General features: G+C 39.2%; 6 protein-coding genes and 1 non-coding gene across 10 annotated transcripts; 3 read left to right on the plus strand and 4 right to left on the minus strand.

Moving 5' to 3' along the window:
* Positions 1-634: 634 nt before the first annotated feature.
* Positions 635-7,121, minus strand: LOC9325378 (coatomer subunit beta'-1). Of its 2 annotated transcripts, XM_021034074.1 has the most exons (26): positions 6,963-7,121; positions 6,907-6,912; positions 6,646-6,666; positions 6,505-6,566; positions 6,383-6,437; positions 6,231-6,267; positions 5,801-6,126; positions 5,571-5,702; positions 5,284-5,432; positions 5,129-5,197; positions 4,843-4,990; positions 4,676-4,741; positions 4,234-4,422; positions 3,970-4,110; positions 3,692-3,766; positions 3,405-3,581; positions 3,220-3,311; positions 3,023-3,139; positions 2,774-2,888; positions 2,620-2,691; positions 2,320-2,516; positions 2,145-2,238; positions 1,937-2,043; positions 1,563-1,692; positions 1,239-1,395; positions 635-894 (listed from the first exon to the last, which is right to left on the minus strand). In XM_021034074.1, the coding sequence occupies exons 2-26, from the start codon at positions 6,907-6,909 to the stop codon at positions 872-874; spliced, it is 2,754 nt and encodes a 917-aa protein (XP_020889733.1). In that variant the 5' UTR covers positions 6,910-6,912; positions 6,963-7,121; the 3' UTR covers positions 635-871. The 2 variants fall into 2 exon arrangements, with proteins under 2 accessions (XP_020889733.1, XP_020889732.1); XM_021034073.1 differs by having other exon boundaries at positions 6,907-7,121.
* Positions 7,122-7,242: 121 nt separating this feature from the next.
* On the minus strand, positions 7,243-8,490 carry LOC9325379 (protein SYS1 homolog). 3 transcript variants are annotated; one of them, XM_021034079.1, is made up of 4 exons: positions 8,334-8,490; positions 7,958-8,183; positions 7,639-7,865; positions 7,243-7,554 (listed from the first exon to the last, which is right to left on the minus strand). In XM_021034079.1, the coding sequence occupies exons 2-4, from the start codon at positions 8,179-8,181 to the stop codon at positions 7,547-7,549; spliced, it is 459 nt and encodes a 152-aa protein (XP_020889738.1). In that variant the 5' UTR covers positions 8,182-8,183; positions 8,334-8,490; the 3' UTR covers positions 7,243-7,546. The 3 variants fall into 3 exon arrangements, with proteins under 3 accessions (XP_020889738.1, XP_002889316.1, XP_020889737.1); XM_002889270.2 differs by having other exon boundaries at positions 8,280-8,490; XM_021034078.1 differs by having other exon boundaries at positions 7,958-8,221; positions 8,334-8,487.
* Positions 8,491-8,537: 47 nt separating this feature from the next.
* Positions 8,538-8,611, plus strand: TRNAR-UCG. The gene has a single exon. It is a non-coding gene; the product is annotated as a tRNA-Arg (tRNA).
* A 1,606-nt stretch (positions 8,612-10,217) lies between these two features.
* Positions 10,218-12,111, plus strand: LOC9325380 (transcription repressor OFP14). Its single transcript, XM_002887805.2, has one exon. It carries the CDS (start codon positions 11,100-11,102, stop codon positions 11,973-11,975), a length of 876 nt encoding a protein of 291 aa, XP_002887851.1. The 5' UTR covers positions 10,218-11,099; the 3' UTR covers positions 11,976-12,111.
* On the minus strand, positions 11,997-17,996 carry LOC9323916 (regulator of telomere elongation helicase 1). The gene is made up of 21 exons (XM_021034354.1): positions 17,787-17,996; positions 17,408-17,661; positions 17,180-17,328; positions 17,012-17,093; positions 16,779-16,926; positions 16,479-16,635; positions 16,098-16,381; positions 15,898-15,943; positions 15,561-15,702; positions 15,304-15,458; positions 15,053-15,144; positions 14,871-14,969; positions 14,713-14,781; positions 14,466-14,552; positions 14,197-14,250; positions 14,002-14,132; positions 13,590-13,647; positions 13,407-13,512; positions 13,027-13,080; positions 12,432-12,895; positions 11,997-12,342 (listed from the first exon to the last, which is right to left on the minus strand). Exons 1-21 carry the CDS (start codon positions 17,886-17,888, stop codon positions 12,121-12,123), a joined length of 2,955 nt encoding a protein of 984 aa, XP_020890013.1. The 5' UTR covers positions 17,889-17,996; the 3' UTR covers positions 11,997-12,120.
* Positions 17,997-18,130: 134 nt separating this feature from the next.
* LOC9325381 (dnaJ protein ERDJ2A) lies at positions 18,131-21,893 on the minus strand. The gene is made up of 11 exons (XM_021034355.1): positions 21,743-21,893; positions 21,275-21,482; positions 21,099-21,194; positions 20,867-20,987; positions 20,674-20,780; positions 20,382-20,599; positions 20,090-20,267; positions 19,893-20,012; positions 19,585-19,671; positions 19,313-19,423; positions 18,131-19,102 (listed from the first exon to the last, which is right to left on the minus strand). Exons 2-11 carry the CDS (start codon positions 21,458-21,460, stop codon positions 18,281-18,283), a joined length of 2,046 nt encoding a protein of 681 aa, XP_020890014.1. The 5' UTR covers positions 21,461-21,482; positions 21,743-21,893; the 3' UTR covers positions 18,131-18,280.
* A 1,356-nt stretch (positions 21,894-23,249) lies between these two features.
* Positions 23,250-23,978, plus strand: LOC9325382 (lon protease 2; the record flags this gene model as incomplete). The annotated part of the gene is given in 1 exon segment (XM_002887806.2): positions 23,250-23,978. A coding segment is annotated over 1 exon segment (729 nt), but the record flags the coding sequence as incomplete, so codon positions are not given.
* Positions 23,979-24,277: the final 299 nt, after the last annotated feature.

The following is a 24,277-nucleotide window of genomic DNA, read 5'->3' on the forward strand; positions in this document are numbered from 1 at the left end:
GAAAAGAAAAAACCCTCTAAATAATCCAAAATAGGATTTTGATTGTTCGTAGACAGCGCTGGCTTTTTCCTATATTTTCGGAATTATCCTACTTAAATGCTACAGTACTTACTAATGGAGGACATACATATTATTAGCTCAACCTACTTATCACTTTTTCCTCCCAACTATTAATCCCCCTGACAAAAGTGACCATGTTAATCAGTAGTTCTAAATATCAACATTTCCTTTACCATCATAGGAGATGTCTATAACCTACCTGATCAACTTAATAATAATAATTAAACATGTGGTTTGTTTCTTTATTAACGCACGCAGGGTCAACAACTGGAATATCAATCAAAACCGGACACTTTTGCTATTAGTCTTCAACATACCTCGCTTAAGTAAACAATTTGCAGTGAGAAGAAGCAACGAGAAAAGAAGAAAAACAAAAAAAAAAAACAACAAGAAAATTTGAAAAGTATCTCCAAGACAAATCGGTAGAACAAGCATGATAGTGATGGTGATGACCGGAAAGCGAAGCCAAGACAGTGGAAGAATGCAAAAAACTACTATATGTTAATTGCGTTTTTGCTACTGATTGTCAAAATAAAATAAAATAATAACTGTTACTGAGTTTTGCAAACTAAGATATCAACTTTAACCTGCTCAGATTTGAATCTAAAGTCAAAAACATATATCATATGGGATAAAAATTTCAGTTGGAAACAGATATATTCTACAGGTGAAATCTCTCATCAGATGATAGATCAGTTTTTAACAATGGAAACTAATCTCTCTCTCTGTGCTGCCTCATTTCTCTGTTGAATGTATCCAAGTTTCAAAGCCAAGAATATATATATTATATATGTATGTCTTCTCACCAACCCTACTCCTGTGGCGGTGTTAGAACTGTACAACAAACAATGATTTTATCAGTCCACAGATTTTAAAAAAAAAAAAAAAAAAAAAAAAAAAAGAGTAAATGGATTTGAGATGCACTAACTAAAGACATTCAACATCAAAAATATAAGATGATCAGTGAAAAGAAGATGGGAGACAGACAGATGAGGAAACATTGATGCACAGATGCAAACACAAAGCCTTATGATATATGTCTCATGTGTGCAGATGGCCAAGGAACCTAACGACCTAAGAATATAATTACTGAAAGATGCTTTCCTGCAGCTGCATCTTAGAATCAATTAATATCCACAAATGCTATAAGGCTGATGCGGTTCCTTCATTAATCTTACCCCACTGTTCTTCAGACTCGTTCCCATTAACTAGCACAGCACCATCCGTAGAGTCAGCGTCCACCACTACGGCCTCTTCTTCCACATTCTGTTGCCTCCCATCACTACTCTCTTCCTGATGATCCCCATCCTCCTCTTCCTCTCCCTCTTCCCCAAACTGTTCACAAAAAAAGGCAGTCCATAACATATGAAGCAGCGACAGTATAATTAATGATCCTACCATTGTCGATTATGACCAAAAAACCTCGAAATGTAGCAATTAGATTGGACATCATGGGTAAAAGACCATCCCCTTCAATGCCATGTAATGTAAACTTTGCATACCTCGTCGACAACATCCCCGTGCTCAAGTCCCCCCTCTTCCTCTATTTGCATAATTCTAAAAGCTTCCACCAAAGTTGTATGATCTCTGTCTGCATGACTACAATAATCCCCAGCAGGAGGATGGACGCCCCTGCAAGATAAGTCAACACAAATACTCTGTTTATGAGGATTCTGAATAAATGAAATCAACATTTGGAGTTATGTTTACACGGGGTATAAATTCAAATTATAAGCAAAACACATGACACTACCTCGCCATCTAATGCAGACACATGACTCTAATTGACTTAAGTCCCACAATTAAATTAAAAGGTTTCCTCATAAGCACTGTTTTTAATAACAAGCTAATGACGGCAACGACGTCTAAAAGATACCTCGTCTCTGCAGCTCTATTTTCAAGGGACAGGGCGACTTGCCACTCCTCAAAGAGATTGGGATACTCTTCGGGATCAGCCAGAGATTCAGCAGCCTTTGGACTTATCTATATCCACATTGACAGAGGATCAAGAAAATCTGTGGATATCTCAACAGGCAAGGTTTAGAATTCAATCAGAAGGTGCATCGCAAGTGTCTACCACTAACCTTGGTCAAATCATTTCTCCACAATGCCACTATTTCGGAGACCTTGCTTGGAAGGTACGATCGTGCCATCAGAGCGGCTTCAGGTATTCGATTACTGTAACCAGATAAGTATCAGAATAAACGTGACTAGTTGCGGGAATATATGTTCCAAATGTAAGAAACAGTAACAATGCACCTTTCCACCAACAGATGCAGGCAGTCTTCTACTTGACCCAACATGAACAAGCAAAGAAAAGCGACATTATTCTTTCCTTGCTCTTTGGCAAGTGCTGCCAGCTTCATCAATCCATCTGCATCTCCCAATGCAGAATAAAGGAGCAACAGTCCACTCAAATCCATAGCATGCCTCATGCATTCCTCAGCCATATCCAGCTACGTAGTCCAAGCATGAGAGGAAAATGAGAAGAAAGATACATATTAGCTTTAACCTTTGTAAGAATCCTAGAACACTAATTGCAGCTTAAAAAATGGTCACCTTCCCAGTGGACATAGCTAATTCTCCAAGTTGCTTCCATTTAGACTCATTTTGTGCCTCTACAGCAATGTCCTGTCAAAATAAGAATTGATTAACAACATATTGGTAAATCATGGAAATAAAGCTTCTCAAATGGTAAAAACTACAGACTAACCTTTGCGACCGCCAATCTACCGAGCTGTACGGCCAACTCAAATCTGTAATCAGGGTCAGTAGCTACTTCTAGAGCATCTTCTGTCATACCACGTGATTCCAAAAAGTGTGCCACGCTGACAACATGAGCAGGTTTTTGAAGTTGAGAATCAGAAAATTAGGAATGCATGAATTTAGGAAAACAATTTAAACCATTATGTGACCTTGGATACATGTTCACCATAATACGAGGGAAAACACACTCTCATACCTATTATGATGCTCCTTAGGAATTGAAGGTAAGATTTCATTAGCCTGTTCCAAATCTCCACGCATCACAAGAGTCTTGTACTCAATCAAACTTAAAAGTAAAGTGTATCCAATAACACTGTAAACAATAAAGTGGACACAGAAGTCAGTAAGTTACAAAACATTGTTAGCAATAATAACAGTAAAACATCTGCTTACTTGAACTCTTTGTCAATCAAATAAACCCGGCTTTGATTAGCAAGATAACCCAACAAGTACATAGGACGGTCCAGATGATACATTGTCGTTACCTGTAATGTAAGAGGAATATTGAATCTCATTTCCAACAAAAAACTTTTTTTAAGAAAAACGTTTCTTTCCAAAAACCTAGAAATGAGCCTTACCTCACCACCAACACAGTACTTAAGCCTCCAAGAAGAGTTGGTATAGATAAAACAATCCCCAACCCATAAGCCAGTCCGAACACGTTCATTGGTTTCATTGAGAAGCTCAAATGCGTCTGCAATGCCTTCCTCATCAATTTGTTTACCGCCATCAAAATAAGAGGAAACAATGTCGCGCTACAGCAGAACAGGAAAAAAACAGCTTAAAACCATGTATCAAACAGCAACAGTACAAGGAAATCTATTAGAGTTCTGGTTCACTACCAAGGTTTAAGAAAGATCCTCACATTGAACTTAAGGATGTAGAATGATGAATCACTGGCAATTGCAACTAGATCACCACTGTCCGCCCAATAAAGATTCTGACACATTCAATAAACAAAAAAATTAGACGTGAATAAGAGTTGTATTTCAAAAAGCAACAGTATCAATCTGCTTTTGCGTTTAAATTCCAGAAAAGAAACTCTTTTTGTATTTCTCCAATAAAAATATTACTGGAACCGTAACCTATAAACCATTCTCCTGTAGAAACTAATAGATCTACTTCTGGTATATAAGCACTTACTTTGACAGTAACATCTATTCGCCTAATCAACCTACATTCCACCCAATCATAGAAGCAGATAAAATCACTTGAGCACATTGCCAATAACGTCCCACCAAAAATGCGCTCTGCTGAGAAAGTGGGTCTCACAGTCTTCTTTTCCTGCAAATTAAACTAGGCAGTCAGTATAGGGTAGTGTATTTCAGATAACAGAATCAGACAAAAAACAAAAGCTATAGAGTTAATCAGTTGGAAAAATGGAATGTGCCAAAAGGAATTACAAACCTGGAAATTCTTGCTGAAAATCTTGATCTTTGTCGAGCTTTCCCTGACAGCATGCTCCCCATCAGATGACCAAACAAATTCCAGCCCAGAGCCAAATGACCTATTTCGCCACGCCAAGGCAGTGTAGATGATGTACTCACCATCTCCACAAACAACCACAAACCTACCATTAGGGTTGTGCTTCAAGCTCTGAAAGCAAAAAGTTAAATAATAGAAACATAAATGACAGTGGGTAGTCACAAAATTAAATGATTAAGGTCGTATTTCTTACTAATACCAGTAATCTAACAAACTGCCCAAAAAAACAAATAACTAGAAGCAACGATTTAAGAAAAATGTTAGCACTACATATCCAATATACCATCAACAAATGTAGAAATGACAATCCAGAGATACGAAACCATATTTCCAAAATTTATACAACCAGAAGGATGCCACTTACTTGAGGATAAAGATCGCAGGTCCCTAGCTCTTTAACAGCCAAAGGCAGTCTCTCACCATCAGTGACCTAAGTAGGCTCAGAACCAAATGATAAACATTGCCAAACATGAGCTAATTTTCAAATAAAAAGGCAACAATGTAAAAGTCTTCATCATTTAAACCCCAAACCTCATCTGCGCCCACACTCTTGATGTTTACAGTATGTATCTCATTGTGTTTAGCCCAAATAATTTTTCCGCTGCTATCCATACTAGCCACTGGTATTTCACGGCCAAGTTTCACCATTATGGATCCTTCGTCATAACCAATTACAACCCTGGAAAAAGACAAGGTATTGCCATCTCGTAAATTATGTAGGAAACATAAATTTACACAAAGAAATACTTATTATGTGAAGATAAATATACCTTTAGCAGGGAACAAATATTGCCATAGTATAAGTTCAGAAACTTACCGGCGTGAACCTTTAATGTGTCCAATAGCCCAAACCCTCTCAAGGCCATAGTTCAATGTATTCTCAAGCCTAGATTGTTGGATGAAGATTAAACTGAAGGAAGTTTTTAAAGACCAAATCAATAGCAGCTTTAATACATACAGCATACGAGTTACCTGTAAGTGGTGGCATGCCATATACGAACAGTTCCATCCTCGGATCCTGTAATAATTATTGGGAGCTCTGGATGAAAAGATACTGCAGAAACATTGTGTGTATGACCTTCAAGTGTCTGAACGCAACTCTTCGTTTGGTAATCCCACACCTGTTTCCAGAAGACATATATGAACAATAGAAAACCTTGCACGAACCTATATACAAACAATACAAATGGAGATACATACAAGCACACATATGTAGCAAGCAAACGACTTGCAAAGAAGCAAGACAGCTCAGTACAGACCTTAGCAGTATGATCATCAGAACCAGTGATTAGGTATGGTTTATCCCCACCAGTAAAGTAGTCTACACAGTTTACCCCTTTCAGATGTGCATCCAAAGTAAAATTTGGATCCGGAGAGCCAAGATTCCATATCTATGTAAGAAAAGATGTAAATAAATGAAAAAAGTTTAGCTTCTCATAATGGGTATGAACGAAGAACATGTATCGTAAAAGTCCAAGAGTAATTTTACTTTGATGGTACGGTCAAGGGATGCACTAGCAAAAGTATTGGAGTCTTTTGGGTTGAAAGTCACTTGCATAACATAATGGGAATGCCCTTCGAAAATCTGAGTGCAAAGCCAACCCTTATCCCAGTCCCAGAGCTTGATGAGCATATCATCAGATGATGATAACACATGGGGAAGGGAGGGATGAACAGCAACACAACGAATGTAATCAGCATGAGCCTCAAATACTTTGATTTTATCCATTGTGTTGTAGTTGTAGACACGAATAAACATGTCATCAGCTCCAGCTACAACCCACTGCTTCCGTGCAATGAACTTTGCTGACCGAACTGCACAACAAGATGACAGATTCAAGAAATGCAGGACCACAGAATGCTGTGCGAAAGGCAGCATAAGAAGGACCAGGAACAAAATGAGATGGTGTATATCATACCAGGCAATTCAGTCACGTCGAAAGATTTTACCATTGTCTGCAAAGTAATATTCGGGTAAACAATAATGGAGAAGGAGAACAAGAATATCAGAGTGAGGAATCAGGAAGACTAATAGATAGCAAGTAAAGTAAAAGTAACAGATGATACTAACCTGTGTCTGGTAATTCCAGATGCACACAGTTCCGGAATACAAACTTGCCAGGATCCTGAAACAATCAATGGATTAGTAGTTGTTGTTTCCTTAACGAAATACTATAAAGCAATGAAAATTACCATGGCTCTGTGGGATGGAGATCTACAGATTTGACTCTTTCGGATCTTTGAGCAAACTTACGCTGATCAAAACATAGAGGCGAATAAGAATGATGTAGAATGAGAGAGGTCTAAATCGAGCATCAAGGGAGACTGCATTACCTTGATTTCGAGTCGCAGAGGCTGTCAAACAAAATAGAAGCAAACACATTTAGAGGAGAAACAAAACAATAATAGCTCGTTGATATTCTGAGAAACCAAAACACGGCACAAGTAGTAGAAAATCGCATTTCGATTTAGGGGATGAATCATATTTTAATGCAATGAGGAACACTCTTACGTAGACTAGCCCAGAAATGAAAAAAAATTGAAAGAGGATTCAGAGGTACATCTATGGAGAAACTGAGAGATCATGTCACTCACCATCTTTGCAAGTCCAAAACAATGTCTGAACCGGAGATCGAATTATCGACGGAGATCGCAGGGAGATGTCGAACAAGGGCAGTGGTGGTGCTGATCCCCACTTCCAGTGCGCGTTGGCGATTTGGATCTGAATCTGGGTCTAGTGAGTCTCTCTAATGCGACGTCGTTTTTTGTCACTTCACCCGTACCGTATGCGAGATGTTACATTTCGACGGACGACCCTTTTTTTCAGTACACAGTTTAAAAAAAAAAAAAGCAAGAAAATTTAAGGAATCAATTGGTGGTAAAAGAAGAGTATGGTGAATGATTATAAAACACACAAAGCTGCACCGAGTAGAGGAGAGAAGATCCAGTATATAAAAAAAAGAAGCAACATGAAATCAATAACCTATTAGGTTTTTTCATACAGAAGAACAAATTGAAACGTACGTATTCCAATGTTTTAATTTTTGAGGTCACAACAAAACTGCAGTCAGTCAGAGTTGGTGCTTCAACATGGTTACTTGGCTGGCTGGCTCAAGTTCTTTTTGCCCATTCTACTCCTCTGATTTCATCTCTGTACATGACAATTGTTAAGAGTACTAGTATGAGTCGCCCGCCCTGATACAAGAATCTGCATCACTTGTTCATACACCAATCTTCAAACCCCTGCAGCAGCAGTCATGCGTAAGTCAGTCATGAGAAAGTATATGCTGTGCAGAGAGTCATGAAAGAAAGAATGGATCATCTTACTTGAATGGAACCGATCCATAGGAATCTCTTGCTGTTCGCGTTTAATGCACAAATACTCAGCTAGCAAAGCCATAAGAGCGAGACCAGTTCCATTAACAACCCACCATGCCATAGAGGAAGGCCATCCGCCATACATGATGCAAAAGAAGAGATGAATGATGTAGAGAGTTGCGGAGAAATCTAAGCATTTCCGTGCTCGTTCCACCAAAAATATCATGTAGACAGCCCTGCCAAATAAAATGAATGGAAGAAATCTGAAAAGTAATACTACTAAAGAGAAAGCAAAGAATAATAAATGGGGGATAGGCAAGCAAAATACCCAGCGAGTGAAGAGAAGAGGAAAGAGGCAATGACACACCAACCGGTGAAGGTGGAAGTAGTGAGAGTAGCGTAATCGAAGAAGTAGACAAGACTAAGGCGAGGAACACGAAGGCCAAGAAAGACCATGGTGAAGAGACCAAGAGTGAGATAGTAAGAGCACTGGAGGCAAATAATCTGGCCAACGATAAGCCAAGGGTCCCATACAGCTGTGCCATAGAACATTGCTGCAGATGATAGATGATAGCACAAAACAAGTGTGTCGCTATATCAAGAAAAACAAAATTCCCTAGTAAGTAGTAATCATCCCGAAATACACAAACCAGATCTAGTTTCGATTTCCACCCTCGATCAAATGCATAACCCCGAGAACGCACCTAAGTAAGAATCACGCAAGCCTACTAGGGAGATCAAACCGGATCCGCTGAATCGGCACCGCTAGAGATTCACCAGATCGATAATTCGAGAGAGAGAGAGAGAGAAAGTCTTGGTGGCAGCGAGCGACCAGAAACAGAAAAGAAGAAAGAAGAAGCTTGAATGAAGAAGAATTGATTCTATTGATTCATATATGGAGCAAGAATGACCGCATAGCGCAGTGGATTAGCGCGTTTGACTTCGGATCAAAAGGTCGTGGGTTCGACTCCCACTGTGGTCGATCTTTTTTTTTCAAAAAGATTGAGACTCTACCAATAATCACTGAGAACAAAACTCTCGAATTCATCATGGTAGGATTTGATCACACTAGTCTGAAATCCCGACACACACAAAAGAACAAAAATGGATTGAGTATAGAGAGAATCTTTCAGATAGTATAAAGTCTCCTAGCTAGTCAAAAATGAATGTGGTTGGTGACTTATTAGAAAGAATCTCAAAAAAGTAGTAGTAAGAAGGTTTAGGATCAAAAGCATATATATAGATATATTTTCCATCAGTGGCGTGGCGGCTCTTTCTTTCCAGATAAGAGGAAAGCCCCAAATGCAATGCAGGTGCTCGATTTTACAACTTGGACAAATCAAATGAACAGTTTTCGGGCTTCCTCTTCTTCTTCTTCTTCTTTGGCTGCTGTTTGTACTCTGTGATTGATTGATTGATTGATTATTAGGAAGCAAAGAAAGAGAGAGAATACATACGTACAAGACTCGTATTGTTTGCCTTGCCTCTGTATTTTTTACTCTTTTCCCCTTCTTTTTTGAATGATTAGAGAAGAGTAAAAATATTAATTTAACAAATACGCGAGAAAGTACGTACGTATAGACGACACCGGAAGCAACTCCTACGAGTGATCCTTTTATCAAATTTTTTTTAAGAGAAACATACATATTTGTTGACAACAGAAAACAACAAAGCTTGCTTTTTTTTTTTTTTTTAAGTAAAAATTATATTAAAAACCCTTTAATGGGTATGTGGCTACGACGGGTCAAACAGAGAATAGAAGCAAGCGGTCCACCGGAAAAAAAGAGAATAGAACAAAGCTTGTTTTTACTCTTGCTTTTTATTCCAATTTTTCATACCTTTTTAAATAAGATATAAATTATCTGAGACATTGTATGTAACTATAGGCGTTAGAAAATAATTATCAAAACAAAATATACCATCCAATCAGTGTAAGACTAATAATTAATAACCGAAAAATCTGTAATGGATAATATTAATTAACACAGTGCAATGACCAGATATATACCCCGTTCTAAAAATCGGCTACCTAGCCGCCTAGGCGCTGATCGGGTGGAGACCACGGCGATTTTGTCCAAATCGGTAAAAAAAATCGGTGATCCGATTTTTGTCCGCCTAAACGGCACCTAACCCAATTTTTTATTTTTTTTTAAAAAAATTTTACATCTAAAATTCAAAACATCCCACTTATATTCGTAATTTGTATTAAAAACTCATAATTTTGAGGTGAAATTCTTGTTTTGATGTGTTTAATGTAATTTTAAAAACGATATTACATAAATTTCTTAATTATAATGGATTAATATGTTTTTAAAATATTAAATAGCCTTAAAACTAATCCCGATTAGTCTCCGTTTAATCTCCGATTTTCTTGTTAGGCGCTAGGTCCACCCTCACCGCCCGACTAGCGCCTAGCGATTTTTTGAACATGGGATATATATAAGTTGAGTACATTCTGTTTACATTTGGAAATAGGATTTAAGGGTCTAGGATTTTATTTTTAGTATGTGACACAAAGGTATATGCTTTCGAATAAAAAAACATGAATTGATCATATATGAATATGATAGGCTTCTCAAACATATGCTAGTTATAGGGCTTTACCTATTTGATTCCCCCAAGTACATTACGATTCTCAATCATCACTAATTTACAATGACCAAATTAACAAGCACAATATAAACTTAAAACTTAAGATTTGTAGGGCTTTACCCCGAAAGGAACCCTTCTAAAAATTCTCAAAGGCCATAGGTCGAGCCCAAGCCCATGAGGGGGTTTGGAAATAGTTTTCAACCAGCAATAGACGCGCCTCGGTTAGAACCTCATTAGCTGCGTCATTGCCCCAAGCGCAAAGATGCTTTTCTCCGGAGGATGTGAGATTTGTTTTATAGCACAACTTTTTTCTGCATCTTTAGTCTCACAAGCGATGTGGGACAAAATACAAGCACACCGCCTCCAACTCAATTATTATTACACTCCTGTCTTGGGCCACAAAAGTTGGGCCTCGAAAACAGTTTTGCTACTTACTTATCCGCTTTATCATGTCTTCTTCATTTGTTTTCACTTTTTTCAATATTAAAGATGTTAATTTTTTGTCAACGTTACCTTAATGGTACTTAAACATTGAATTGAGTCAAGTAAATCAAGTCTGTGTTTAGATTAGGCGCGTGAGCTTTCACTTCCAAGTTCCAATACAAAAAAAAAAACTACTGTACTATTCAACGATGCATTGAATGCAGAATCTGGAACTTATGGAAACAGATTTAACACAAAAACAAATCTAAGAAAAAACTTGCCTATTAATTTAATGAGATTACCCACAACGTAAAAGCGTTGAACAGTTTCAGATTTGACCAATGAACCCCTGCTCCCTCTTATAGCATCAAATCTCCCAGAATTGGTTTTAAAACAAAAATCTCTATTGTTTTCATGCAGCAGAGTTGTTTGTAGAGCAAAAGGTCTCAGAGGATATGCCAAACCCATTGCAGAAATCGCTGCATGGTTACCTGTCAAAGATCAAACGAGAGACAGGGAAGCTGCAACTGTCTTCGTCGAATTCATTCTCATCCTCAAAGAATTGGGTCCTTGGTAAGCATCCCAAGAAGCTCTCCTTCTCCTTCAAGCACAGACGACGCAGCAGCAAGACCAGATTCAGCAAAGACGACCCCGTTCACCAGCAGGACTCCGCTCACGCCGCCACCTTGTCTGACATTGATCGTTTTCTTGAGGAAAACTTCAAATCCCTCTGCATCAGAGACGACCAGGAGGATGAGCATCAAGTCCGGCTGACCAAAAACAAGGAGAAAAGGGAATCTTCATCAGACGACAGTGATGATGACGACGACGACTATCGTCACCGATTCGAGAGGACATGGGGACAGGCCGTCTACGACTCCCCAAAACAGCCGCCGGATTTGCTGAGGACGGAGAGACTATCTCCTCCTCCTGGATCATCGGAGGGGAGGCCTAGCATGGAAACAACGTCTACATCGGAGGATAGACAATCGAGATCCACCTTGGTGCTGCCGGAGAACTGCATCGCAGTGTTAAGATACACGGATGAGCCGCAAGAGGACTTCAGGCTGTCCATGGTGGAGATGATGGAGTCCAAGTTAGGGATGCCAGACAGCGAAGTGGATTGGGACTTGATGGAGGAGCTACTCTTCTGCTATCTGGATCTCAACGACAAGAAGTCACACAAGTTCATATTAAGCGCTTTCGTTGATCTCATCATCGCTCTTCGTGAGAAGGAGAAGAGAATCACCAGGAAAGGCCTTGTGAGGTCGCTCAGTACTCGCGCAGCCAGGGAGAGGCTGAGAAAGAGGATGATCATGAGTGACAACTAACACTCATGCAATTTCACTTTCTTTTGTCACAAATTTTTTACTTTCTTTCTTTCCTTCTCAGCTACACTTAAGGCTGTTAGAGTTTACTTACAACAAGAATGTAGAGAGAGTAACAATGTCAATTGGAGTTTGAAAAGATGATCGATCAGCCTTCTCTTTTTCTCGTTTTAATGCATTCCTCATAGGCAGGACGATACTTTACTGGCACAAAGTCCTTGAATCCCATGAGAAGATGATCCCTCTCTCTTCCACAGAACAGTTGCACAATCGACTCCATCACGTTTGCTAACTTAATCTCCTTCTTCTTCAATGCTTGCATGTATCCAATGAACTTTTTATATTCTTCTGTGTTGAGCTTCTCTTTGACCTAGTAAGATCATCAGCGCATGACTTCCAATGTAAACAAATAACTTGATATACAAAAGAGAAACATGGAAAGAGAGGGTGGGATCTAACTTGACTCAAAAATGCAGATGCACTTGCTTCCTTTTTATTACCACCTCCATTTCCTTTCGCTGTCAACACTGACGACGATGCACTTCCCTGACTCTCTTGAACCTTTCGCTTTTTTTTTAGTCCCATTGTGTTGAAACATGTGCTTGATGCAAGCACTTCTGTTTCACAGGTCTGCTTCTCACAGTTGTCGCATTCTAGATCCACTACTTCACATCTCCTCTCTACCGGAGTCTCCTCATCATCACTTAGTTCCACTAACTTAGCCTTCCGTGAAGAACAACCCTGCATAACATCTCCCTTTACAATGTGAGGTATCTTGCCCGTATGTTTAAGAATGGTCAGGCCTTTCCATTTAACATTATTTCCGTCACGCTCCAAGGGTGAAGCCCGATTTGCAGGAGGAAATGCTTCCAGTCTACTCAACTCATTCTGCGCAACTCCAACGTTTTTCAAATTACTATTACCTGCAAAAGATCAAATACCCAATGCAAAATTACAACTTTGAGAGTTGAAGTTAGAACCACATTCTAACCATGTGCAAAAGGGAAAATATCTTTCCTCAGTCATGAGAATGAAGGAAAAATGAATCACTGACCAAAGGCTGGTGTAGGATTATCCTTGGTTGATTCCATTGGTACCAATGTTGAAACTGTATCAAAAAAGATTTGGCTTACAATGATGTCCAACATATACTTGAAAATAGGGCTTAAAGTATTAGAGCATTTTGCTATGAAAAACTATTGCATATATGCTCGTACTACTCACTGTACTTTTTTTTTTTTTGTTCCAACCTATTATAACCAAGGGGTCACAAAGTTCTTATGGATACAAGATAAGCAATTATATCATGCCCCAACTCCCAAACACAAACCATAGTTGATCACAAGGAAAGAAATAGGATGGGATAATAGGACAGGCAGACTAAGATATGGTAACGTCCAATGAAAGTTATCTTTTTGCTGCAAGGTGCATTACCTATATTGTTCTCTTGATCTGTTACAAGCCTTGCAGGAAAGTTTGATCTTTCAGTCCGGAAAAATCGTGCAAGGTCAGAAATAACCTCTCCATATCTAGAGTAGCACTGCAAAACCGGTGTATCCAGGAAAAAAACTTAAAGCTCCATAAAAATGCAGAGGCAAGACAGAGCATAACTTATACCTTGACGTTAGGTCGTATCCAAAGTGATATCTTGGATTGCTGGGACGGTTGTTCAAATCTGTCAACAATAGCCAATGTACGAAATAATCACAAAAAAACGAGAATGAATATATGTTTACCCAAGATCGAGCACAGTTCTTGTCTATTTGGAGAATCGTTAAAAACTATAGCGAGTACAGTTTAGAAAGAGAATGTCAGACGCAATATCAACCAAAAGCAATCTCAAAGAGCATACGTCTCAAGGCTAAAATTGGCAGTACCTTAACTACCACATTTTATGCACTATCTATTTGTCCAAAAACGAGAGGCCTTCATCTTTACATGCATCATGCCCGGAATATATGCCCGAAAAGAACATTCTTGCATGAAGCCAGGAAGAAAAGAAAAAAGCTATGGATAGCATGAACAAAACCTGTCATCACAAAAGATGATAGCTCCATAATCATGGCGATGGCGGATTACACGTCCAATTGCTTGATTCACAGCCCGTGCGGCTTCTTGACTGTACCACATGCTTCCAGATAGAAGGGTTGATCTTGGAAGCTAAAAAATTGCAAGAAATATTATAACCTTGATGTGTCAATAGTCAAATAAATATCGAACTCACCTTGACATCTGCAAGTTGTGATTGTTCATCCAGAAACTCTCGTTTCAATATTACCTGTTTTAAACATGGGTTAATGATGCTGGAATGCAATTAGCAGCATAAAATTTAAAGCTATGTGACCTCTCAGTGCCAGTTTAAATAAAAGTGAAGACAAATGAGAAAGAAACTCTCAAAAAAGAGCAAAACAATTCACTGGTTTTTGCAACCATTTTGCCAATGAGCCTATATACAAATTCAGAACAAAACAGTAAAGGATAGAGCAGACAAACCCTAGGATCTGTCACCCTGGCATAAGGTAACCCAGTAATGACGACAGCTCTGCCAGCACCGTCAGCAAAATCCAGTCCTTCACTGACCTGACAACACAACAGAGACCAGCCATACTGAAGACACTACACTAGAGAAACTTATTGACCTCCTATTTTTTGTACCAGCATTCTCATACATACTATATGGATACACAAGATATCTCTTATTACAAACAGACAAATTTCATACAGGTTGAAGAAAACATACCTTACCGCGACAAACGGCAAAAAATACCACACCAGAAGTCGATCTGTCTTGCAATTTTTCTGAGAAGTCCTACCATGAGAAAAACACTAGACACGGTTAAATTATATAATATTCTGCCTTTTGAAAGCAAAAGAAGATCAGAGGCATCTGTTGCTCACCTGCATTGCTGCAGGAAAGAGGGACGAATCCTTAGGTTCAATGACAGGTTTCTTGAGCTTGCAAATTCTTTCCCATACTGTCATTGAGTTTCTGTGACACTGAATGATGAAGAAACGGTAGATTTTCAAGCTAAAGAGTACTAATTTTTTCATATTTAAGAGAAAATTAACAACGGCCATACCCCATTTTTCCAAAATGAAATGCAAGAGTCCATAAGGTAATAGGAAGGGAAAAATATCAGCAATCCTTCAGGCACGACTCGAGAAAAGTTGACTGCAGAGTAGAAACACGTACTAATTAATTGATCACTATAAGGATAGCAGCTTTGATATTGAGAGCTCCCCAGATTCTAGAACTCGGTTCACACATCAGAAATTCAGAGTGATACATTCAGGCCATCCAAAATGAACTACCAAATAACAAAACACTTACCTATGGCATTCCCAAGTTCTTGTTTGTACTCTGGTACATCACGATTGCGGTAGCTAGAATTAAGAACGTACCCTGATGGACCAGTACTTACAACTCCAGCCCATAGCTGATTTGAGGATATAACATGGGGATTCTCCAACCGAACGGGAAAGTCTCTGCATTTTCCAGAAAAAGATGTTTTCATTAAAAACTGGGGGAAGAGCCAAAAAGGCAGATAGACAAGCATAGTGACAGAAATGATTATCGATATGACTCACAGTTTTAGTTCTTGAGCCAATGAATCCATGGGAGACAAAGTCCCCGATGTTAAAATGATAGACCCAACACCTTTTTTTGCTATGTCCAGCATGGTAATCCCAGGACTGAAACACCACCAGCTAAGCGTTCTTGATACCTTGCCTACAGAAATAAATCAAATCATTTCTTTTCTCTAAAGTTCTGACTAATTTGCCAAAAACAATTTCCACAGGAGAGCAGATTAAGAATGATTATTATATTTTCAAATTAGCAAAATGGCGTTTTAGTTAATGCTTTGGGACTGCAACAATATTAATTTTATGTTTAAAGGCTATAGACAATCCCACTCTTATTTACCTTTCATCACATCAGTAGAATTTTGCTCCAGCTCTTGTACATGAACCTAATGAAGGACGAATATTGAGACTGTAAGTGAAAGATAGGAGTAGAAAAGAGGGTTTCTGCCAATGAGATAGCATAAGAGAAAAATAAATTCCTTTTCAACTTAATTATAAAATTCAACACGGAATATAAAGAACACTCTTCTTAAAACTTACACGATAAACATCTGCATGGTTACTTCCATTTTCTCTAAAGATCAGCTTAAGCATGTCAGCAATGATTTCTAGTTTGCTTCCAGCGTTGGTCGCTGTTCGTTGTTTCTCCTCCTCCAGGAACACTGCAGCCTCCTCAACTGTACCAATGAGTTTAGGAGCAGTTTCGTGAGTGATGTTAAGGCTTTTAAGCATTTCATATATGTAAGGGCCAGGCTTGGTAAATCCCTCGTCCCTTTTTGGAATTGGCACTTTAGAAATCAGTTCCTGCAGCTTAAGAAGCAGTCCTGGAAGCGAAAAACAACGCATAGATGAGAACAGTTATGTCATTTTCATTCACGTCTAACAGAACATTGTACTCTCAGTCAAGGCCTAAAATTTGACCTTTAAGTATAGCAAAATTCTCAGGGTTTATGGAAACGTCATTTAATGAATTCCTTCTTGCTGCCGCAAGTTGTACACATTCTTGTGCTTCAGAAATGCAAGCCGATAGAAGAACTGAAGGAAGGTCAAATGAAGCTGAGTCTGCGCATAAACTTTCCTGCGCATGTTTTAAAGATAAACTGAGTGTTTCGAGAAGTTGGAAGCAGTATAATCGTTCGGTAACCCGGAAAAATAGAACAAAACACCAAGAAACGAAGAGTTCATGAGGAAATTATATGCGGAACATCTTAGTCCCCTTACCAGATTGTGCGCTTCATCAAAAATAAGGACACTATTATTCCAGTTGACTTTCAAAAACTTTCTATAGCCATTGCTGATCAAGTAGTTGTAAGGTGCAAATATGATGTCCACGTCCTTGTGAAGCTCTCTTGTGATATAATACGGGCATCTGCAAAATACAGATATGGTACAGATGGAAAAGCGAGCAACGTAAGAAACAAATATGTTGAAGTAGCAAAAATAGAGGAACCTACGGTCCGGAATCTTTTCCAATATTGACCAAATCCTCAATGTCAAGTGGTTCGTCGCCAATATGAGTGTTATGCTTTAAATAATCTACAAAAGATTAATGGAAAGGCAAAATAGTAAGGATTTATGTCGTCGTTTCATGTGGCGATAAAGAGTAGATTTCAGAGGTGTACCTGGAATGCGATTGAAATGGTTGCATTGGCGTTTACCGCGCTTTTTGCAAAGGTACTGACAAGCATTTGTGAGTGCTTTGCCACGGAGTGAGTTGACTTCCTCATTAACGCATAATTGCTCCCGCGATCCTAGGACCACCATCTTAGGCCTAGAAATGATTGAGGTAGAGAAAGATTAGAAGAGATGATGAGCAGGTAATAAGGCAGAAAGTGAATTGGTGGTGTGACCTGTAGCTACATCTTTTTAATTCTTTGATCACTTGGCGGAGCTGACTATGAGTCCGGGACGCATAAATAATGGTAGGAAAAGCTCCTCCGGATTGTGACATTAGGTCGTCAGAATCTGACCAAGGAATGGAACAGTTCTTGCGATCCTTACGGGTTGAGAAAGAGCCCAGACTCTTTCGCCAGGCTAAGGTGGCACAGAGAAGACAAAGAGTTTTCCCAGTTCCAGTAGGACTCTCCAAAAGCGCATGACATTTCTGCAGCATCATCTCACAAGTTTTAATAATCCAGATTAGTTAACAATTTTTAGCTGCACAGTGAGCGGGGAACCCTAAAAGAGCAATATAAAACGAATGGGAGAGAGAGAGTTCGGGAAACCCACGTTTTGAAGAGACTCGATGACTCTGTCCATGTATATGATCTGAGACTGGTACGCCTCGAATGGGAAATCAACATTGATTCCTCTGATGCTGTAATTTGGCATTATTTTCGCCTCGGATTCCGCCGCAAAACCTCTCCGGAGAAGACGAACAAGACTGACGCGCCTCTTCTGATTTTCCCGCCTTATAGGGCTTCCACTTTTTTAAACTTCCGAAAAGCCCATTATAACCCATTAGTTGGCCCATTATCTGAATTCACCGAATTAAAGCTTTGTTTGGTTTGTAATGCCGTGTATCAAAATTTTGTCCGAGTTACGTTTTTTCCCTCCCTAGTCGCGATGTAATCTCTCTGAAGAGAAGAAAAGTGATACAGAAAGAGAAAGACAAGAGCCATTCAGAGAATGTCAAAACTGTGAAAAAGACTAGCAGGATACTCGGGGCAAAAGCATTGTATTTTTTTTTTTTTTGTTTATCAGTGTAAAATCTCCTTTCTGTTTCACTCTTCCTCCGATCCCGACTCTTCAGAACTCGACTCTTTCTTCTGTTTCACACTCCCATTGGCCTTCTTCGACCCTCTCTTCTCATCCTCATCTTCACTGTACTCACTTTCGTAATCATCATCGTAATCCTCCTCCTCAATCTCATCTTCCTCCTCCATACCTTCTTCTGCAATCGCACCCTCATCTGAAACCATACCACGTGTCCCTGCCCGGGTTCTTTTCAGGACTTTCACTTTCAGTGCTTGCTTTTTATCACACCCGATCCATGTGTCGCACAGGCACAAGCAAGTCAAGTTGTATGTTCCCTCTGCCGGTGCTTGGAGTTTACCCATTACCAGCCTTGACCCGCCTTTAACCTTCTCAATCGCTTCTCTCACTGCATCGTTTGTTTCCTTCACCCCTGCTCCTGAACCTTCCATTGACTCACTGATGGCTTTCGAGGCAGCCGTTATCGCTCCACCTTCATCCATGAAGCTTACCTTCTGAGAGAACCACACGTTGTTCGACACCGAATCGGCAAGAAGAACCCAGTAGTTTTCCTCCTTGTGGAAAGGGAAGTAGGGTGCATGAGGAAGGGCGCCTATAAGCCCATTGGGTCGTTTCAGAGTGACCCAAGCTTGAAGGGTCACGATGTCACCCTCTTGGATCCCCTCTTCCCCTTCTGTTTCACATGTGATATCGACTGTAAGAGACGGCATCATTTCTAGCACCTTCTCAATGTCCTCAACATCAGTTGCTGATAAACCCGCTACCTGGGTGAGCAGTTCAGAACGGTCTTCCAACCTCATTTCTTGAAGATCTTGGAATGATTTAACCTTCTGAAAATAGGAGAAACAATGCCATGTTAACATAAAATGCTGGTTTATATATGTCTTTAGGCTAGACCTTTAAGTAAACCAACCTAAAGCAACACTATTACTTATTCGGAGAGGAGAATCCGAGAAGATTCTCAGGTCAAAATGCACATGATATGGAACTAGATATTATCCCAAATACTGCACTTGACACATTTGATAGTATTAGTATACCTTCCGTGCTATCTTTTTGACAATGGCATCACTGAAATGAGGGAGCTGTAAGAAAGGGGAAATGCCTTCTGAAGATACTCCAGAAGACTTCCTTGCACTAAGAGGAACAGCCTGCGATTTTGAAATTTTAGTTTATGTTCCTCGACAACAACACTAAGCACTTCTTAAACTTTCAGGAAGAAGTAAATCTTGTGGAGAAACGAGACATAAAGAACTGAAAGCTCACAAACAAGAGAAAAACTAGAAGATAGGTGATGAGAGTAATTTAAGACCTGAACAATGCACTGAGATAGCTCAACTACTCCAACTGCAGGTCTCAGCCATCCATGCCCTTGGGCAGTGCGCGGTATAACCGCCATCTGCAAGAAACTCACAATGTTATAATGAATGGTTAAGAAAACCACAATTCTAACAGTGTGACCAAAAGCATCACTATTAACCTAAAATTTTAAAGTCTGTTTCGAGTTTCCCTGCTATAGAGGAAAATACATCTCTTCTACATAACAGGTTAGCACTTTCCGGTCATCGCTTCTTGATGCTTATTTTACCAGAAATTGTGCTATTTAAATAGAGACTAGACCTTCAATAACTCCTCAAGGAGGCGAGGTGCAAGCTCTAGCACACGCCTGAAATCACCCTGAAGGGCGGGAGACAGGACTCCTGATTCACGAGTTAACTGGGCCTGTATCAACAGCTCCGTCTGTACAGAAAATGAGGAAGTGAGTATTTCAGTTTATTCAATATTTAGCATCACAGTTGCGTAATTTGAAAATTCACCTTCACTATGGCAGGATGCTGTTTCCAAAACTTAGCTTGCTCTTGCTTCATGTTTTTCAGGTCCAAATTTAGCTCACTCCTAACAGACATAAAGAGCTTCTGCAGAGGTTCATCATCAGTTCTACGAACTGGAATCTCCATGTACTCAGCTGCCTTGGTGAAAACTTCCATAACTTTGCTGGACAACAGAGATTTTTAAACATGTCAATGTCATACAAACAAACGAAAACACAGCCCATTTGTCATGTACCTATAGCATCACTTGAATGTACATGGGTATGAGTGAATATACCTTGGGGCCAAAGAGGGTTTCATTAGATAATAATATGCGGAGAGTGTTTGATGCATAACGTAGTTGCCGGTATACTTTGATGACCTCGAGAGATATATAACAGCAATCACAAGGGGCAAGAGAATACAGACACCAACTATCCAAAGCAATAATATGCCACCAGATGCTCCATCAATGTCTAAAAGAAATTGAGGAAGAGCAATGCCCATTTGAAATCCCTGGGATCACATTACAATATGTTAGTCTCGATAAGACGGGAGCCCATGTGAAGGGAAATGAGATGTATCATTACCTGTCTGCCATCTGGATGACCATACTTCTCAAAGTTTTCACGGGATACAGGATCAGTCAAAGCCTGGTAGGCTTTAGAAATGAACTCCACGAAATATTTATTGGCCTCTGTAGAGTTCAACAATATGCACATAGAAGAAAAACAATCAGGATCAAAAGCTGCAAGCATAATTCCGTAATGATCAAAACATGACCTGGATCTGGATTTTTATCAGGATGGTATTGAATGGACAGCCTTCTATATGCTTTCTTAATTTCTGAATCTGTAACTCCAGGTTCCAGTCCAAGTATACTGAATGGGTCAAAAACTTGAGCCTGTAAGACGCAACAAGAAGGTAAATAAGCAAGTAGAAATTGTTGATAGAAGTGAGTGTTGCTTCAAGTTCAAAAAAATAATCTCAAGAGCAGGCAATGCAATGGGATTACCTCACGGCTCATGTTCTTAGTGTAATAAATCAAGAAAATCATCACGACCCAGAGTAGCACAAGCGTCAAGTTGCTCCATGTAGAGAAGTTAGAGATCTGGAGACAGAAAAAGTGAAGAAGAGAGGTTAGGAACATGCAATATATTACTGAGCAGGTGGGTTGAGTGGGAAAGAAACCTTTTTAAACAAGGATCTCTTATATTTGCCAGATCGGTCACACTCGAGACACTGACAGTGAATGGTCCTTTGTTTCTTGGAGAGAGCACCGGTTAACTTGACCATGGTATACGGCACCAAAGGAATTGCCATAATCGTCAAGATAAAAATGGGAAACAATGCGCTATTCTCTTCTGAAGCCGCCATCTTTTAGATGAGAGATTCGATTCTGCAGAAAGGAAAAGCTCTGTTATAATCTTCAAAAGGATACAAAACTATCAATAAAATCAAAAGCTGGATCTGAAATTAATTAGGGATTCTACATGACGGCGATCAACACAATTAGATCTAGGGTAAACTATCTAACAGTATATCAATCCCTGCACTCACTTAGAGATCGACACAAAACCTTACTACGGGAAGGAAGCAAAATCAATAATTGAAGAAAGATGAAATCGAACCAGAGAGGAAATCGAAGAATAAGCTCACCTGATATCTCTCTATGATCAAATCCGCAGCTTTGGAGAGAAACAGAGAGATCGCGCTGCTGCAGATCGGGCAAGAGCAGCAACAAACGGCGTTGCAGTTTTTTTTCCTTCTCCTCTCTTCCCTTCTCTTCTGATTGGTGAGCTCTTTCTTCTTACTTGCTTATTAACTTTTTTTTTACCTTCTCAATTAAAATAATTCGCTATCTATTTCTCTTTTTTTTTTTTTTGGACAAACCCAATTCGCAATTTATTTCTCTTTTCACATTTTTACGCGTCATTTATTTTCCACTAACTAAGAGTAATTTAAGAACAAAGTTTATGGTACAAGAAAAACAAATTCCTCCCAAAAAAACACATTTTATCATGAAGGAAAGAAAAAACAAAGTTTAATTAATTAGAAAAAAAAAAAAAAAAACTAACAAAAGGAAATGAATCCTTTTTTCTTTTTAAAATCCCTTTCATATTATAAACTCTATTTAGAGATATCAAAATGGTCAATCCAACTCAATTCAACGAGTTTAGAGCTAAATAAATTCATGGGTAGCAAATAAGTTATTAGCTATTATCGTTTCTCATACCATTTGAAATTTATTACTGCCTTTGATATTGTACATAGACAACACTGCTAAAATATCTCATTAACTCCAACCTAGCTAACAATGATAGTATAATTGCATGTCATTGCAACTTTGCTATATAGTTTTAAACCGAAAAAGCTAACATAATCAGAAAATCATGCAGCAGAGCTACAACTAAAGGAGCAAATGATATCAAAATATGTTGATGCACGAATCACACAAGTACGGAGTGTAGTCTCAAGGAAAGTAAGAATAATCTTTCTTTGAACGACGAGCCAAGAGTTAAACAAAATGAGCGAGATTACAAAAATCGACTTGATCAAATACAAAATTGGACGAGGTCGAAGTGGGAGTTTGGGTTGTACGAGCTGAAGTCACTGTCGACGAGCCAAGCTGACATGAGACGAGTTGAATTGAGGAAGACGTGCTGAGTGTACTCTCTGCGTATCAACGGAATTTGCCAATGTCTGACAAAACATTCTATCTTGGTATTTATAGGATACGGATCCAGGGTATTTTGTGGTGCAAAATATTCTATTAAATATTGATTTAGCTTAATAAATGTTTTTACAATAATTATAATAGAAATAATTAATTTTGGACGAAAGAGCTTTACGTAAATGTATTAATTTGATTTTGATATTTATATGTCGATTCGACGTACATTATTAAAGAAAGGGAAAAATAAATATCAGAAAATATATTAAAAAGAAAAGGAAATAAAAGGGGAAAAATGTTGTTTAATAGCCGAACTTTAAAAAAATGGCCGTTTAATACGTGAACTTGTTATATGGCCAATTTAAACATGAAATAAATGTTGACCGGCCAATTTAAACAAGAAGTATTCGTTGACCAGGCCAAAAACCACACGCCGTTATCTATCGTTAACAGATCCGATAACAGCCGTTAACGATTCTGTTATCACCTAAAACGACGTCGTTTTGGGCTAAATCGCCGCCGCTAAATCCTCTACATCTTCCAGCTACTTACCGGAGCATCAACCGTCGAAGCTGCAAACTCCTCTCCTTCTGATGTTCATCCTCCTCCTTCTCCGAGAAGCACCACAACGCGAATCCGCCCAAATCAGATGACCTAGTAGAGCTTCCTCTCTTCCCACTACCTCTCGTTCTCTTCCCCGGCGCAACAATTCCGCTTCAGATCTTCGAGGTCCGTTACCGAGTCATGATGCAAACGCTTGTTCAATCCGATCTCAGATTCGGCGTTGTCTACTCCGACGCCGTTTCAGGTTCCGCAGCTGGAATCGGTTGCGTCGGAGAAATCGTGAAGCACGAGCGTCTCGTCGATGATCGATTCTTCTTAATCTGTAAAGGTATGGAACGATTTCGCGTCACAGATCTCGTCCGTACGAAACCTTACCTCGTCGCGAAGGTGACGTGGCTTGAAGATCGACCGTCCGGGGAAGAGAATCTGGACGAATTGGCGAACGAGGTTGAGGTTTTGATGATAGAAGTGATTCGATTGTCGAATAGATTGAATGGGAAACCAGATAAGGAATCTCAGGATCTGAGGAAGAATCAGTTTCCGACTCTGTTCTCGTTTTTCGTCGGAAGCACGTTTGAAGGAGCTCCAATGGAGCAGCAAGCATTGCTGGAGCTTGAAGACACGACGGCGATTAAGCCCAAAACGACGTCGTTTTAGGTAATAACGGAATCGTTAACGGCTGTTATCGGATCTGTTAACGACAGATAACAGCGTGTGGTTTTTGGCCTGGTCAACTAATACTTCATGTTTAAATTGGCCGGTCAACGTTTACTTCATGTTTAAATTGGCCATATAACAAGTTCACGTATTAAACGGCCATTTTTGAAAATTCGGCTATTAAATGACATTTTTCCCGAAATAAAAGTGGTAACGGAAAAAAAGAAAAAAGGAAAAGAAAAGTGTGAAAACAAAAAAAAAAATAAAAAAATAAAAAAGGAAAAGAAAAGTGGAGAGGA

Source organism: Arabidopsis lyrata (assembly GCF_000004255.2).
Source record: "Arabidopsis lyrata subsp. lyrata unplaced genomic scaffold ARALYscaffold_2, whole genome shotgun sequence".
In the NCBI taxonomy this organism is placed as follows: Eukaryota; Viridiplantae; Streptophyta; class Magnoliopsida; order Brassicales; family Brassicaceae; genus Arabidopsis; species Arabidopsis lyrata.

Coding starts and splice junctions, on each gene's coding strand:
- LOC9325378 (XM_021034074.1), bottom strand. Junction 6,567..6,645: donor CTCTGCGACTCGAAATCAAG/GTAATGCAGTCT, acceptor TGTTTTGATCAG/CGTAAGTTTGCTCAAAGATC. Junction 6,268..6,382: donor TCTGGAATTACCAGACACAG/GTTAGTATCATC, acceptor ATTACTTTGCAG/ACAATGGTAAAATCTTTCGA.
- LOC9325379 (XM_021034079.1), bottom strand. CDS start 8,181: ATGTTCTATGGCACAGCTGTATGGGACCCTTGGCTTATCGTTGGCCAG. Junction 7,866..7,957: donor CTCTTCTCTTCACTCGCTGG/GTATTTTGCTTG, acceptor TTTATTTGGCAG/GGCTGTCTACATGATATTTT.
- LOC9325380 (XM_002887805.2), top strand. CDS start 11,100: ATGCCAAACCCATTGCAGAAATCGCTGCATGGTTACCTGTCAAAGATC.
- LOC9323916 (XM_021034354.1), bottom strand. CDS start 17,888: ATGCCAAATTACAGCATCAGAGGAATCAATGTTGATTTCCCATTCGAG. Junction 15,145..15,303: donor AGAACTTGGGAATGCCATAG/GTAAGTGTTTTG, acceptor TCTACTCTGCAG/TCAACTTTTCTCGAGTCGTG. Junction 13,513..13,589: donor GGATACGACCTAACGTCAAG/GTATAAGTTATG, acceptor CCGGTTTTGCAG/TGCTACTCTAGATATGGAGA.
- LOC9325381 (XM_021034355.1), bottom strand. CDS start 21,460: ATGGCGGCTTCAGAAGAGAATAGCGCATTGTTTCCCATTTTTATCTTG. Junction 20,268..20,381: donor AAACCCTCTTTGGCCCCAAG/GTATATTCACTC, acceptor TCTGTTGTCCAG/CAAAGTTATGGAAGTTTTCA. Junction 19,424..19,584: donor TATCTCAGTGCATTGTTCAG/GTCTTAAATTAC, acceptor TCAAAATCGCAG/GCTGTTCCTCTTAGTGCAAG.